The 16,145-nt window shown below is 44.2% G+C and overlaps 1 protein-coding gene across 1 annotated transcript in view; it reads right to left on the bottom strand.

The window, feature by feature from the left end:
• Positions 1 to 381: 381 nt before the first annotated feature.
• Positions 382 to 16,145, bottom strand: part of phf21ab (PHD finger protein 21Ab) — a 58,586-nt gene continuing 42,822 nt past the window's right edge. Inside the window, exons 13-18 of the mRNA XM_028584493.1 lie at positions 14,853 to 14,913; positions 10,549 to 10,655; positions 7,886 to 8,041; positions 7,450 to 7,525; positions 3,876 to 3,979; positions 382 to 2,414 (exon numbers count right to left, since the gene is read on the bottom strand). Of these exons, the coding sequence (XP_028440294.1) occupies positions 1,515 to 2,414; positions 3,876 to 3,979; positions 7,450 to 7,525; positions 7,886 to 8,041; positions 10,549 to 10,655; positions 14,853 to 14,913 (1,404 nt within the window). The 3' untranslated portion in view covers positions 382 to 1,514. The remainder of the gene's footprint in view (positions 2,415 to 3,875; positions 3,980 to 7,449; positions 7,526 to 7,885; positions 8,042 to 10,548; positions 10,656 to 14,852; positions 14,914 to 16,145) is intronic.

Below are 16,145 nucleotides of genomic sequence, written 5' to 3'. Positions count from 1 at the left end.
GCTCTGCGTTACGGTTGGGCTCTGCGTTACGGTTGGGCTCAAGCGTTGCGGTTGGGCTCAACTGCGTTACGGTTGGGCTCTGCGTTACGGTTGGGCTCTGCGTTGCGGTTGGGCTCTGCGTTACGTTGAGCTCACCACGTTAAGGTTGGGCTCACCGCGTTAAGGTTGGGCTCACCACGTTAAGGTTGGGCTCACCGCGTTAAGGTTGGGCTCACGTTACGCTTGGGCTCACGTTACGGTTGGGCTCTGCGTTACGGTTGGCCTCTGCGTTAGTTGGGCTCACCGTTACGGTTGGGCTCTGCGTTACGGTTGGGCTCACACGTTCACGGTTGGGCTCACCGCGTTGCGGTTGGGCTCAAGCGTTAAGGTTGAGCTCACACGCCACGGTTGGGATCACACGTTACGCTTGGGCTCACACGTTACGGTTGGGCTCACACGTTACGGTTGGGCTCACACGTTAAGGTTGGGCTCAAAACTTAGGGTTGGGTTACAGTGTTCGGTTGTGGCAGGTGGTTCAGTCACCAGGGGAAGGCTTCTGGTCAAAGTTTTGTTGTTGACTGAACACGGGTTACGTTCGTGGACTGATTTGGAAGTTAGGGACGTTAGTTTAAAGGCGTGAAAAACGTAGGGAGCAGGGGTGGATGAAAAAAAAAAAACGATACAGCACAGTATCAAGTTATTTTCCGTGGAAATACTATTTCAATACACGAACGCACAGTAGCGATCTTTCATTATATTAATTGCACATTAGATATTAAAGACCCTAACCTAGATAATTTTGATACATTTTCACATAAAATTGAAACGGACAGCCCTAGTTTATACGTAACGAAGTATGAGCTAGTTAGTTTGAAGCGTACGGAATCATTTTGGGGGGTTTAAGAGGGACGTCTTTATTGAATCGTTGCGGACTGGATAGGACAGGTTTGGGGAGGGTGAGATGGGGAAGAATAGGGGCGGTTAAGGATGAGACTTATTGGTTAAAGTTTAGGGTTGTTCAAAAGGGAGAGGAGCTCAGGGAAAGCTGCAGAAGACAAAGGCTGTTCACATTTAGTTGGTTGGGACGAGGGGACGAGCAGGCTTTCTTTTCATACCCACATAATCACAACACTGTTTTTTTTAGACCAGTAACCCCCGACAGATGTTTGTTCTCCGTTTGAAAACCATCACCCCTCCCAACCGAGAGAACGCAGGAGCCACTGAACAGGCACACACTGGTGTGATGATGAACTAAATCTCCCTTCGAGCATTCCCACCACGGACGTCTATCACTAATTGGCGTGCCGACACTGGACCGACAGCGTACCTGCACCCCTGCCGCTCTGGGTTTGGGGGCTCGCCATGTTTCCAGAGCCGGGGGCTGGATATCTAACCATTGACACAGTCTGACGATACAATGCAAACAAACAACATTTATACAGATTGGCAACTTCAGGGCACCGTGCGGTGCAAGCAAAAGTCTTTTTTTTTTTATATATATGTTTGAATTCCCGCAATTTTTCAGAGACAAAGCATTACTTTTTATTGTCTAAACTGCTGACGAGAGCTGGCAAACAATGCTGGGAGGGTTCTGAGGTTTTGCTGTTGCTGTTGTTGCTGCTGCTGCCGTCGCCGTCGGTGATCTCGTCCCGTTGTTTCTGATCCGCTGCCGTCTCTGGAGGGTTGACGGCAGCCATCTTGTTCTCAGAGTTGGTGTTGCCGTTGTTGCCGTGGGCTCCCGCGGGGCTGCGATCGGCAGCGCGCGCCGGCTCGGCCGTACCGTTGGTCGTGGCGATGTTCGCGGCCGCTGAGGCAGCGGGAATGTCAACCAGCGGAGCCGCCTCGGTCTCGGGTTTTGACGCAAGCTCGTCCCCGGGCCCCGCCTCCCACTCCCCCCCGACATCGTGGCTGGCGTCTGCCGACGGGACGCCCACGTCTCCTAGGACAGCCTGGCTGTCTGCGTCTCCACTTCCTGTCTGGCGGTTCCCTGTGGCCTCGTGCTCTTGTTGTTTCCCGTTTCCGTCAGCGTTGCTGTTGCTATTTGTCGCGGAGCTCCCGGCTGCCACTTTCTCCACAGAGTTGGCTTCTGGTGCAGCTTTTTCAGAGACGACTGCAGCTTTTTCAGAGACGACTGCAGCTTTTTCAGAGACGACTGCAGCTTTTTCAGAGACGACTGCAGCTTTTTCAGAAGCTACTACAGGTTCGGATGCCACTGCAGCTTTTTCAGAGATAACTGCAGCTTTGGATTCACCGTGCTGGACTCTGTCCTCGGCGCTGACGCAGTCCTGGGAGCTGACGCCCTTACCGTCTGTCTCTGCCACAGCCTGGTTGAAACTGAAGGCTTGGATGAGGCGAATCAGGTGTTTGACTTTCTCCAGGGAGAGATGCATGTCTTTCTGACGAGCCAGGATGTTGTTTTTGGTCTCCATGCATTTCTGATAAAAGAAATAAGAACAGGGTCAGATCTGACACTGAGACGCTGATATAAAAGACGTAGGTCCTTTTTAAAACTACCCTCAAAACTTACTTATTTAGAAAAGCTTTTAATACATAGCAGAGCTGTGACATTTCCCTTATTCCTGCTTTTAGGTTGTATTGTTTTCTGATTTTAAAGTACGCAAGTATTGTTTTTACTGTCGGCAGAAAGTCAGTCTCAAGTGCCTCAGAACACAGCGAAGAGATGCCGACTTGAACGTACGTTCTGTGCGTTTGCGAGACGCAATAAGTCTCCATTTAAAAAAAAATTAAAACCGCCAGCTGATTGGACAAACGCGTCACGTGGGTCTGGCTTCTCCCCGACCATAATCGACCTTTTTAGCGGCAGACATGTTGACATGTCATAGCAGGAAAAGCACAGGTGTGTTCAAAACCTTTAATAATGGCTGCATTCCACTTAGGAAATAACAAAATAACTAATCAGGTGGTATTTAAATCCTAATAAGACTGTAGAGACATGTCTATAGGTAGTAGTATACAGCACTATGTTTAACTCCTAATAAGACTGTAGAGACATGTCTATAGGTAGCAGTATACAGCACTATGTTTAACTCCTAATAAGACTGTAGAGACATGTCTATAGGTAGCAGTATACAGCACTATGTTTAACTCCTAATAAGACTGTAGAGACATGTCTATAGGTAGTAGTATACAGCACTATGTTTAACTCCTAATAAGACTGTAGAGACATGTCTATAGGTAGCAGTATACAGCGCTATGTTTAACTCCTAATAAGACTGTAGAGACATGTCTATAGGTAGTAGTATACAGCACTATGTTTAACTCCTAATAAGACTGTCCTTTAGGTAGCAGTATACAACTAAACAACAAAGACAAAAGTGCTTAAAATTGTAGAAAACCACAAAGTTTACTACGTGTGATGCACGACGTAGCCATCTTTGAAAGTGACCTCGGGGTCCTCTGAGTTCAGACTACTTGGAGAGTCGTATATATACGACCTCGGTGGCGTTCTTTTTGCAACTTCCGGTTCGTAACTCCGAAAAACGACTCGTAGATCGACTTCGGTGGACAAAAAGAACGCACCATTAATCGGCAACGGGCCAGATTTGGCCCGCGGGCCTCGAGTTTGACACGTGGTTTAGATCATTTGAGAAACAACAATGTTTGCAAACTATCGTGAAGTGTATATAGTAATAATATAATAATATATATTCAGGTTATATATATTATTGTACTGTCCCAGAGGAGAGAAGAAACGTTTCACATTTAATAAGCTGACATCACACAAGTTTTACTGTTTTTTTTTCCATAAAAATCCATTCATCTTCTGGCCTAGAAAGAGCACCATGTGTGGTTGTTGTTTTTGGATTCCAGCTCTAATTTGGAACCCGGGTTTTTCTGGTTTCCAACTCTAGTTTTTTAGTGTTTGTGTTTCTCACCGTTATGGAGTTGCTGAGCTGTTTGACTCTCTGTTCCAGCTGCTCTCGCTCCAGCTTCAGCTCACAGCTCCATTTCATCAGCTTCTGTTTCTCCTCTTCTTTAGCTGCAGCACAGAAACACAAAACTCAACATTAAATCTCCCCCGTCCAGCTGTCTGCAGGTCTTTAACTGATCGGGGACCGGCAGTCATGTGATAGTTTATGTCAGTCAATTCTACACCAGGGCCAAAATCCCCATCCAGACTGAACGAAAATGACCCTAGGGGGGTTAATAACATATGTGTACCCAGTCGACCGTTCTCTGGGACATGTTTTCATGCTAATCGAATGTGTCTCTAGCTTTAAAACAAGCTGGCGCGAACTGCTGATTAGCTGCTAACGCTAGTCATGGAGGCACTGGTAGAGTCAAAATAAATCTCTGCTGCTACACCACTAACAAGGCTCAAAATGTCACCACACTTCTACGGTAGCATAATGAGGGTCCTTACATGTGCAACCAGTAACCAGTAACATAGCTCAAGCACGGTGTTCGTGGTTCGAAAAAAAGTGATCCGTTTCATCCTGAAAAGTCCGCTTTTTCAAAAACCAACATGGCTCAGTTCAAAATTTTGTTTCAAAACAAAACTCCTCATCTCTCTTCATGATTCGACACGGGATGATTTACGACCACTATACTTCATAGTGATGTCGGCTCAAAACAGAGCGACTGAAGTCTCTTATGTCACTGGATTTAAATGAATGCCTCTGACTGCAGTAAATGCAGAAAAAAAGAAGAAGTGTCCAGGTCCTAACATTTTTCCCAAGATGGCGCACGCATGTAAACATCACGCATGTAAACATCACGCATGTAAATAATGAAATAAAAAAATTAAATAACATTTTAAATATTCCATATTTTAAAGCATCAATCAGATGCATTTTGAGATGCATTTTTTTGCCAACCAACAGTGTAATATTTAAATATGCAATCATTTTTGATTTTACTGGCAAAACAGTTAAAGTCCTTCTGACATCACACAATAATAAAAGTCATAATTTTTAAAAACTAAAAAAGAAAAAAAATCAATTTTTACTTCTTCCAACCATATGTTAAATATAGAGTCAATGTGGATTTACATATTGCCATAATATCATAATCCTACAATGAATCATTGTGAAAACTAAACTTTACTACTTTGGCCAAGTCATCATCAAAAAAGCGAATTTATATATTAGTTGTCATGTACATTTATCAAAAACATTTCATATAGCTAGAAGTCTAAACTCTGTTATGTTTAAATCCCTGCCATGCTGATTCCAAACAGGAGGCACCAAGTGCTCTACGGCTTCCCGTCTTTTCCTCTCGTCCTCTATTCATGCCCAGCGCCATTTGTTTTAACTACTTTCTCAACTAAAGCTTCCTGTATCTACATGCTCCAAGTTTGATAAACTTTGTCTCCATTTATTTTTAGCCGTGTTACCACGGAGACCACATCGGCACTTGTTTTACGGGCACCGCACTCTCACATTTCGGCAAAGACCCGCCCTACTTTGCATCTGATTGGCTAGAACTCGTTTTAATTGGTAGGTGGAAGTTCGATGATTGGTTGAATCCAGCGCATCAAAACAAACCAGACCCCCTCCTTAAACATTTTCTCATTGAATCCACACGATTCACGTAGGTCACCTATTTTGGTTTCAAAATGGGCGAATTTTGCCGAAAGGTGAGTGATTTTCATGTCTGAAACATGAACGCTACAGTCTTTATAAACTATCTTTGTAATAAATGTTGCGCCGGAATTGTCCTTTAACTCCATGATATGAATATAAAACCATATGAAGTGTAACATTTTCTACATTCAAATACATTTAATACTGATCCATAAATTGTTAGTAAAGTTGTATATACAGAATTAGTTTAAGGGACATCTGTAGTTGATCTTCCTCTACCTGAAAACATACATTTTGGACTTAATAATTACAAATTATTACAGAGAAGTAGGCTACCGAAAAAAAGTACCGGTAGTGAACTCCAGGGGGCTGTATCAGTCCAAAAGTTGACCAGAAAATCAGAGAACTCAACTATAGCATTATTATCTTACAAATACAAGCAGGGGTTAAAGTGGGAACTCCGTCTCCAGCGCTACGTTTTGGTTTTTAAGCGTTTTTGAGTTTTGATCCCAAAGAGATCTCGGTGCACCGAGTGTAGAAGAACTAATCACTGTTTAAACTAACACGCCCCAGACCTCATATCTCCTCATCATCATCCTGGTATACTGGACATAAACAGGAGGCTCCGCCCCCTGCTGGTAGTTACCATGGTAACGTTAGTAGCTTTAAGTCTCAGAGAACGAGAGGCCGTTACCGATGAGAGCCAATCAGGACGGAGAAACATTGGCGTCAGTGTCGGCATTGCAAAAGGTCTCTCAGGGGGAACGAGAGGGGGAAACGGCAGAGCAGGGGAATGAGAGGGGGAAACACCAGAGCAGGGGGAACGAGAAGGGGAAACACCAGAGCAGGGGGAATGAGAGGGGGAAACACCAGAGCAGGGGGGGAATGAGAGGGGAAACACCAGAGCAGGGGGGAATGAGAGGGGGAAACACCAGAGCAGGGGGAATGAGAAGGGGAAACACCAGAGCAGGGGGGGGGAATGAGAGGGGGAAACACCAGAGCAGGGGGGAAATGAGAGGGGGGAAACACCAGAGCAGGGGGGGAATGAGAAGGGGAAACACCAGAGCAGGGGGGAATGAGAAGGGGGAACACCAGAGCAGGGGGGAATGAGAAGGGGAAACACCAGAGCAGGGGGAATGAGAAGGGGAAACACCAGAGCAGGGGGAATGAGAGGGGGAAACACCAGAGCAGGGGGGAATGAGAGGGGGAAACACCAGAGCAGGGGGAATGAGAGGGGGGGAAACACCAGAGCAGGGGGAATGAGAGGGGGGAAACACCAGAGCAGGGGGAATGAGAAGGGGAAACACCAGAGCAAGGGGGGAATGAGAGGGGGGAAACACCAGAGCAGGGGGAATGAGAGGGGGAAACACCAGAGCAGGGGGAATGAGAGGGGGAAACACCAGAGCAGGGGGGGAATGAGAGGGGGAAACACCAGAGCAGGGGGAATGAAAGGGGGGAAACACCAGAGCAGGGGGAATGAGAGGGGGAAACACCAGAGCAGGGGGAATGAGAAGGGGAAACACCAGAGCAGGTGGAATGAGAAGGGGAAACACCAGAGCAGGTGGAATGAGAAGGGGAAACACCAGAGCAGGGGGAATGAGAAGGGGAAACACCAGAGCAGGGGGAATGAGAAGGGGAAACACCAGAGCAGGGGGAATGAGAGGGAGAAACATCAGAGCAGGGGGGAATGAGAGGGGGGAAACGTAGCAGAAGATATTCCTTTTTAAACTAAAACGTAGCCATGTAGATGCACCCTAATTAACTTGTTAATCAAAGGTGCTAGAACGCAGTAATGGATCGTTCCGGCCCACTTTAACCCCTGATGTATCGGATTAGGATCCGTTATCGGCAGATATGATCAATCGATCGAGCCCTTGGTCCAAGCGGATGTTTTGGAGAGAAAAACCTCAAATTTGAACGTCACCTTCTTTGTAAGCGATGTAGGAATGAACGATAGCCAGCGTGCCGGGCCAGGGAATGGCTTCTTCTTTCTTCAGGATCTGCAGAGAGAAGCTCGCAGTTGTCACACAGGCAGAGACTTGGAAATAATAAAAAAAAAAAAAAAGATTTAAGGGGTGTGTAGGGGGTGTTGGGGGGGAGTCACCCTGTGGTGACGCTGAAACAAGGGGTACAAGCAAATGGAGTGGATGGATGTGAGATGCCAATCTTTTAACTGACACAATGAGTGGGACAGAAGCACAAAAAAAAACGGCATCATGTTTTACGCTTACAAAGGATTGAACAGTCCCAAAAGATCAGGACGGTGTGGCAGAAGGCAGTCACGTACAGCTACAGCTACTGACTCTGATTGGTCCCCCCCCCCCACCTGACTCAGGATCAGTCGCGGCTGCTGTGGTTACCTGATCTTGACATTTTGGACAGATCCACATGCCTTTAGGAATGGTTTTCAGGGGCGGGTCCAGGCAGTCCAGGTGAAAAACACGAGAACACGTGTCGCACATGAGCAACTGGCCACTGCGTCTGCACACAGTGCAGAAATCCTCATGGATGTCTCCCTGTGAGGAAGAATTGGACCAATCAGTGTTTGCCCCGCCCAGCTGAGCCCCGCCCACCATCTGTGGAGAGGCAGGGGGGGGGGCACCGTGATCGGTTTGGGTTTAGTTTACACTTGGCCTTGTTTAATATCTAAATGGACATGGTGTGTTTAGTTACTGAGCCCACAGAAAAGTTACTAGACACCTCGGAGTTAGAATGTGTTTTTAGTAGGAGTTATTAAAAGTGTAATTTTATTTATTTTTCCAACCTGGACTTTATTTTCCCCATGTTTTTTTTTTTCTGTGTAAATGTGTGATTTGCGTCCACTAAAAGTTCTGTTGTTGCTGCTGACAGACTCAGATTATTATTCTAAGTGTCTGACAACATTATGGGATGGATCCCTACAGAGATAGAGCTTTTAGTTAAAAGAGTAAGATCCTTTTAGTTTAACATGAAACAGCCCCGAAATCACCATCACCAAACTCCAGACTCCATGTAAATAATCAGGACTTTTAGTGTGTATAGAGCCAGCATATCTCCACCAGACTCCATGTAAATAATCAGGACTTTTAGCGTGTATAGAGCCAGCATATCTCCACCAGACTCCATGTAAATAATCAGGACTTTTAGCGTGTATAGAGCCAGCATATCTCCACCAGACTCCATGTAAATAATCACGATTTTTAGCGTGTATAGAGCCAGCATATCTCCACCAGACTCCATGTAAATAATCAGGACTTTTAGCATGTATAGAGCCAGCATATCTCCACCAGACTCCATGTAAATAATCAGGACTTTTAGCGTGTATAGAGCCAGCATATCTCCACCAGACTCCATGTAAATAATCAGGACTTTTAGCGTGTATAGAGCCAGCATATCTCCACCAGACTCCATGTAAATAATCAGGACTTTTAGCGTGTATAGAGCCAGCATATCTCCACCAAACTCCATGTAAATAATCAGGACTTTTAGCGTGTATAGAGCCAGCTTATCTCCACCAGACTCCATGTAAATAATCACGACTTTTAGCGTGTATAGAGCCAGCATATCTCCACCAGACTCCATGTAAATAATCAGGACTTTTAGCGTGTATAGAGCCAGCATATCTCCACCAAACTCCATGTAAATAATCAGGACTTTTAGTGTGTATAGAGCCAGCATATCTCCACCAGTCTCCATGTAAATAATCACGACTTTTAGCGTGTATAGAGCCAGCATATTTCCATAATGTTGTCAGACACTTAGAATAATAATCTGAGTCTGTCAACAGCAAAAACTGAACTTTTAGTCAACGCTAACTGAATACTGGACTAATGTCAAAGATTGTTGTTCCCATCAGTCATTTAGACACAAAAACAGGGGAAAATAGAGTCCAGGTTGATTAAAAAAAAAAAAAGATACCTTTAATGGATGCTCTGGGCTACAGGACACTGTTCACTTTGTAAGACTGAAAGTAAAAATCAAGTGATGACTGATGATTATCAAATGGAGACAAACTAATGAAGTGTGTGTGAAGGTCTCGGGTGTAAAATGACAGAGCTACCAGGCCAATAGAGAGGCGGAGTCCCGCCCCTTCCTGTGGACCACCACTTAATGGGTGGGCCTTAATTCGGGAAAAATGTGTCCAGTAGCAAACGGGGAGAGACTAGTTATTTTCTGATCTCGTTTTACTTGATGTTTTTCAGTTAAAAAGATAATTTATCAAGTGGATAAAGTCTCAGTTTGTTGTAAAACTGTTGTAGTATCAGACTGTGAAAAAAAGGCGGAATATTTTGAGCGAAAAAGTCTGAATATTTGGAGTGAAAAAGTTGGAATATTTGGACCGAAAAAGTCTGAATATTTTGATCGAAAATGTCGGAATATTTGGCGCAAAAAGTCGGAATATTTGGAGCAAAAAAAGTCAACAAAATTGAATAAATATTTAACATTTTTGCTCAAGATATTCAAAAACTTTTGCTCAAAATACTAATGAGGAGTCTTTCTAATGATGCATTTTCACAGTCTGATACTTCAACAGTTTAACAACAAACTGAGACTTTCTTCACACACTAAATTATCTTTTTAACTGACGAAAATCATGTGTGTAATTCATGGCTCAATTCAAAGAGGATCCGACTTTCTTGCTCCAAATATTTCGACTTTTTCCCTCCAAATACTCTGACTTTTTCCCCTCCAAATATTCCGACTTTTTTGCGCCAAATATTCTGACTTTTTTGCTTAAAATAAATCTAATGACCCATTTTCACAATCTGATACTTCAACAGTTTAACAACAAACAGACTTTCTCCACACACTAAATTATCTTTTTAACTGGCAAACATCAAAACATGTAATTCATGACTCAAGTCAAACAGGATCCAAACATAACTAGTCTCTCCCCGTTCACTACGGGACACATTTGCCCCCGCGTTAAGGTCCCGTGGCTGTCCATGGGGGATTGGGGGGGAGAAGGGGGCGGGACTATGCCTCCCTATGAGGATTGTGTGTGACGGGGTTAGTCCATCTCCCCCGTCTCATCGTTACTTACATCCCCAGAGCTGGGGCTGGGCAGGGGGAGGGGGCGGACGGGGCTGGAGGGGGAGTTCGGGGTGAGGCTGCCCAGCTCCGGGACGCTGCTGTATTTGGGTGGGCGACCTGGGTGAAATGAGACAGACGACAAAAGACGGAAAAAACAAAAAACACAAAAAGAAAAGAAAAAGAAAAAGATGGAGAAGGAGGAGGAGAGGGGGGGAGAAAGCAAAAAACAAACAGTCTGTATGACATACCTTGGAAAGGGAGTCTTCGTTGGCTAGCGTGAGACGGGCGAAGCGGGAAAAGGGAGGAAGAGGAAGTCAGAAGCACAGACAGCAGTGTTAGTGCAGAGAGCTGAAGCTAACGGCGGCCTACACATGAGAGCTGGGCAATATATGGATATTATTACTGGTTGAATATTAATGAGAACTGGCAGAAATCGAGCTGAGTCATCCTGCTGTCTTTCTACACCGCGCTAGAATGGCTTGAGACAAGGTAACCAAGGTTACAGAGTCCATGGTAGACCTTCAGACATCACACAAACACCACAAAGTCATGAAATAGGTGTGGCAGCTAGGGCACCTTTAAGTACTTACATACGTTAATATATTGACCATTACATTGAAATAATTTAATTAATAAAAGAGCCTTTCTTTGATGTCATTTTTCAGTTTTTTTCAAGTACCGGTTCGGCATCGGAATCGTAAAAATCCAAACGCTACCCAACCCTACGCTGAGCTCGGATTTGCCGCTTTGCGCTGCGCTCAAAGTTCAAATTATTTCAACTTTCACCTTGTTGCCGCTGACATTTTCGAAAGTGCAACCAATGAGATAACAGCACGTCGTTACCTAGCAACGGGAAATGGCTTCCTTGCAACCCTCGACGAATACCTCCTAGCTGCGCAGAGAGCTAATCGCTTATCACGTGTAGACGGCTTCACACTCCACAGACACGTCCACGTGGGTTTATTATTATTATTATTGTTATTATTAAATTATTATTATTGTCATCTTTCATCTCTTAAAGCGATAGTGCGGGAGTGTCTAACTCAGTTTCACGGAGGGCCAGACATGTAGGGTTTACTGATATGCTTTTATTTCAGAGAAAAAGTCAAATATTTGTGACTGTATTATATGTCTCATGTAGCTTTTTCACTTACAGTTTGAGCCTCATAAAGCCCCCAAAAAGTCGTCTTAAAAAGCTCCTCAGCAATCATAGAAAAAAAGCGAGCAAAAAAGGACAAAAAAAAGCGACAAAACTGTCTCAAAAAGTGACAAAAATGTTGGAACAAGCACCATGAAAAAGTGGCAAAAACATCGAAAAAGTGACAAAAACTAGATGGGCCAAAATTTATTGTGAACCCAAAGTGACACGTGGGCCGCATCAAAGTCTGTGAGGGGCCGTATTTGGCCCGCGGGCCTCGAGTTTGACACAGGTGCCCTAAAGGTGGTGTGCACAGGAAACTTTCTGGTGAGGCTTTTCTGATACTGGCATCAGAACATCTCTAAACGTTTTTAAATCTGTGACATATATAAGTCCAAAACCTCGACAGACCTCAGAGTTTAAAGACATCGTCTACACTCTGTTGAGGCGACTGAAGTGATGCAATCTGACACTACGAGTTTTGCTAGTTTGACGGTGACAAAATATGGTCCATGTGCCGGGCGCCTGGTCCTAAAGGGTTGTCCTTAGTGTCTTCATTAATCAGAGGTGTGTTCTGGGCGTAACATGCAATCAACCAATCAGAGTTCATCTCCCATTCATCAACCAATCAGAGTTCATCTCCCATTCCCTTTAAAAGCCAGGCACATTTGGACCTTGGACTTTTTATTTGTAATCTTCTGCATGTGTGTGTGTGTGTGTGTGTGTGTGTGTGCGCTGCTGTGTGTAACAAGCATAGTGTGTGCGCTGTGTACGAGCCTAGGAGCATTGTACTAATGCTCTGTTATAATAACAATGAAATGCTGCGTTATTGACTTTAGACCAGGTTTTTGTTGGTCAATGGCGCCATCACTTCCCGCTGCCTCAAGATAGCAATACTCCCAGAATGCACCTGAACACACCTCCCTGTAAGACCAGCACGCCCAGAATGCACCTGAACGCACCTCCCTGTAACACCAGCACGCCCAGAATGCACCTGAACGCACCTCCCTGTAAGACCAGCACGCCCAGAATGCACTTGAACGCACCTCCCTGTAACACCAGCACGCCCAGAATGCACCTGAACGCACCTCCCTGTAAGACCAGCACGCCCAGAATGCACTTGAACGCACCTCCCTGTAACACCAGCACGCCCAGAATGCACCTGAACGCACCTCCCTGTAAGACCAGCACGCCCAGAATGCACTTGAACGCACCTCCCTGTAACACCAGCACGCCCAGAATGCACCTGAACGCACCTCCCTGTAAGACCAGCACGCCCAGAATGCACTTGAACGCACCTCCCTGTAACACCAGCACGCCCAGAATGCACCTGAACGCACCTCCCTGTAAGACCAGCACGCCCAGAATGCACCTGAACACACCTCCCTGTAAGACCAGCACACCCAGAATGCACCTGAACGCACCTCCCTGTAAGACCAGCACGCCCAGAATGCACTTGAACGCACCTCCCTGTAACACCAGCACGCCCAGAATGCACCTGAACGCACCTCCCTGTAAGACCAGCACGCCCAGAATGCACCTGAACACACCTCCCTGTAACACCAGCACGCCCAGAATGCACCTGAACACACCTCCCTGTAAGACCAGCACGCCCATGGGTGGTGCATTTGCTGAAAAGCTGTGAAAAGTTAGTCGAGTTATTGCCGACAGTCACGCGTGTCTCTGTGATTCTGTTCTGAGTTATTTGAGCTTCACTGAACAGCAGAGATTTAAAATATCACTCATAAAAATATGGAATTCTACGAAACGAAATCTATCATTAAAAACCATTTCATAATTAATCAGTCGATTATTTTCTTCGATCAATCGCCTGGTCCATTAAATGTCAATCTTAGCTCCTCATAGTCTGAGCTGATGTCTTTAAATGTCGTTTTTTTTTTTAAGACTTAAACCCAAAGATATTCAGTTTAATATGATATAAAACAGAAAAGAGCCGAAAACCTCCATATTTGAGGAGGAAAACAGCATTTTCTGCCATTTGTGCACGAAAAAAATACTTAAAAACAGTTGGAAATCAATTTAAAAGATGACAAATAATCGATTCTTTCACTCTGTGGGAGTCAAGGAAGCTTTTTCTGAATCAGAGAATATAAAATCAGACACATTTCCTTCTGGATTTTCAAATCTCTGATGTGTGTTTACTTTTCTGAGTTGGTTCATGTGAAAGTGTAAATCAGGAGATTTAGGCTACATTTACACCGCTACGTTATGGTTTTAATAAGGAATATCTTCTGCTACATTCCCCCTCTCATTCCCCCTGCTCTGCCGTTTCCCCCTCTCATTCCCCCTGCTCTGGTGTTTCCCCTTCTCGTTCCCCCTGCTCTGGTGTTTCCCCCCCCTCTCATTCCCCCTGCTCTGCCGTTTCCCCCTCTCGTTCCCCCTGAGAGACCTTTTGCAATGCCGACACTGACGCCAACGTTTCTCCGTCCTGATTGGCTCTCATCGGTAACGGCCTCTCATTCTCTGAGACTTAAAGCTACTAACGTTACCATGGTAACTACCAGCAGGGGGCGGAGCCTCCTGTTTATGTCCAGTATACCAGGATGATGATGAGGAGATATGAGGTCTGGGGCGTGTTAGTTTAAACAGTGATTAGTTCTTCTACACTCGGTGCACCGAGATCTCTTTGGGATCAAAACTCAAAAACGCTTAAAAACCAAAACGTAGCGCTGGAGATGTAGCCGTAAACCGTAGTGAAGTGACAGGAAACAGGAAGCAGGAAGCAGGAAGAGGGAAGACTTGTTTACAGCGGGTTATTAGCACCGAGGCAGATATTAGTCTCTATTGTACTGAACTTCTGCTTTCTAAAAACAACTTAAACATCAAATATTCTCAGATAAAAAGACAGATATGTTGATGAAAGTTATAAAAGTTAAAATATGTAAGAAAAGAAAAAAAATATATTATAAATATTGGTATTTATATTTATATATATATATATATATATATATATATATATATATATATATATATATATATCTTTAATTTATTTAAAAGTTCAAAACAAGTTCTGCAGCCTTTTTTTTGTCCATTAAAAACAGCCAGAATATTCTCAGTGAAAAGATTAAATATTTTAGAAAAAAATATATAATTTTTGGACAAATTTCTCTTTGTCTACTAGGTCTCCGACCAGTAGAGGAGTATTTCATACGCACCTCTCTTCCGGGTCCCCTGGTGCAGAGGGCTGTTCAGGTAACTCACTGCGCTCTTTTTCCTCTGAAACAACAACAATAAGTGGAGAAAAACAGTTGTCTAAATGTTAAAACCATGACACACTTGATGACATGTAGCATTTTAAAGGTCCCATGACATACTGCTTTTTGGATGCTTTTATATAGGCCTTAGTGGTCCCCTAATACTGTATCTGAAGTCTCTTTTATATAGACCTTAGTGGTCCCCTAATACTGTATCTGAAGTCTCTTATATAGACCTTAGTGGTCCCCTAATACTGTATCTGAAGTCTCTTTTATATAGACCTTAGTGGTCCCCTAATACTGTATCTGAAGTCTCTTTTATATAGACCTTAGTGGTCCCCTAATACTGTATCTGAAGTCTCTTTTATATAGACCTTAGTGGTCCCTAATACTGTATCTGAAGTCTCTTTTATATAGACCTTAGTGGTCCCCTAATACTGTATCTGAAGTCTCTTTTATATAGACCTTAGTGGTCCCCTAATACTGTATCTGAAGTCTCTTTTATATAGACCTTAGTGGTCCCCTAATACTGTATCTGAAGTCTCTTTTATATAGACCTTAGTGGTCCCCTAGTACTGTATCTGAAGTCTCTTTTATATAGACCTTAGTGGTCCCCTAATACTGTATCTGAAGTCTCTTTTATATAGACCTTAGTGGTCCCCTAATACTGTATCTGAAGTCTCTTTTATATAGACCTTAGTGGTCCCCTAGTACTGTATCTGAAGTCTCTTTTATATAGACCTTAGTGGTCCCCTAATACTGTATCTGAAGTCTCTTTTATATAGACCTTAGTGGTCCCCTAATACTGGATCTGAAGTCTCTTTTATATAGAGGGGGGGGGGGGCAGAGGTGTCAAGTAACGAAGTACAAATACTTCGTTACCTTACTTAAGTAGACATTTTGGGTATCTATACTTTACTGGAGTAATTATTTTACAGCATACTTTTTACTTCTACTCCTTACATTTTCACGTAATTATCTGTACTTTCTACTCCCTACATTTTAAAAATAGCCTCGTTACTCATATTTCAGTTCGGCTTGTTTTCATTCCGGCTCGTCATCGTTCAAAAAAACACACACAAAAAACCCCTATCCAGATCGCTCCATCCGGAGAGAGTGAATGTGATTGTGGTTGGATGAGAAGTATAAACATAGTCATTCCGACACCCTATTGGTTTGTACGCGATCCATCAAACCTGCAGAGACCCGGTGCTAATACGCCACCGGTGCTTTAACCACCGTTATCTACCGGAC

This window comes from Perca flavescens, chromosome 8 (assembly GCF_004354835.1).
Source record: "Perca flavescens isolate YP-PL-M2 chromosome 8, PFLA_1.0, whole genome shotgun sequence".
Taxonomy (NCBI): domain Eukaryota; kingdom Metazoa; phylum Chordata; class Actinopteri; order Perciformes; family Percidae; genus Perca; species Perca flavescens.
This window is presented reverse-complemented; position numbering and strand designations above follow the sequence as displayed.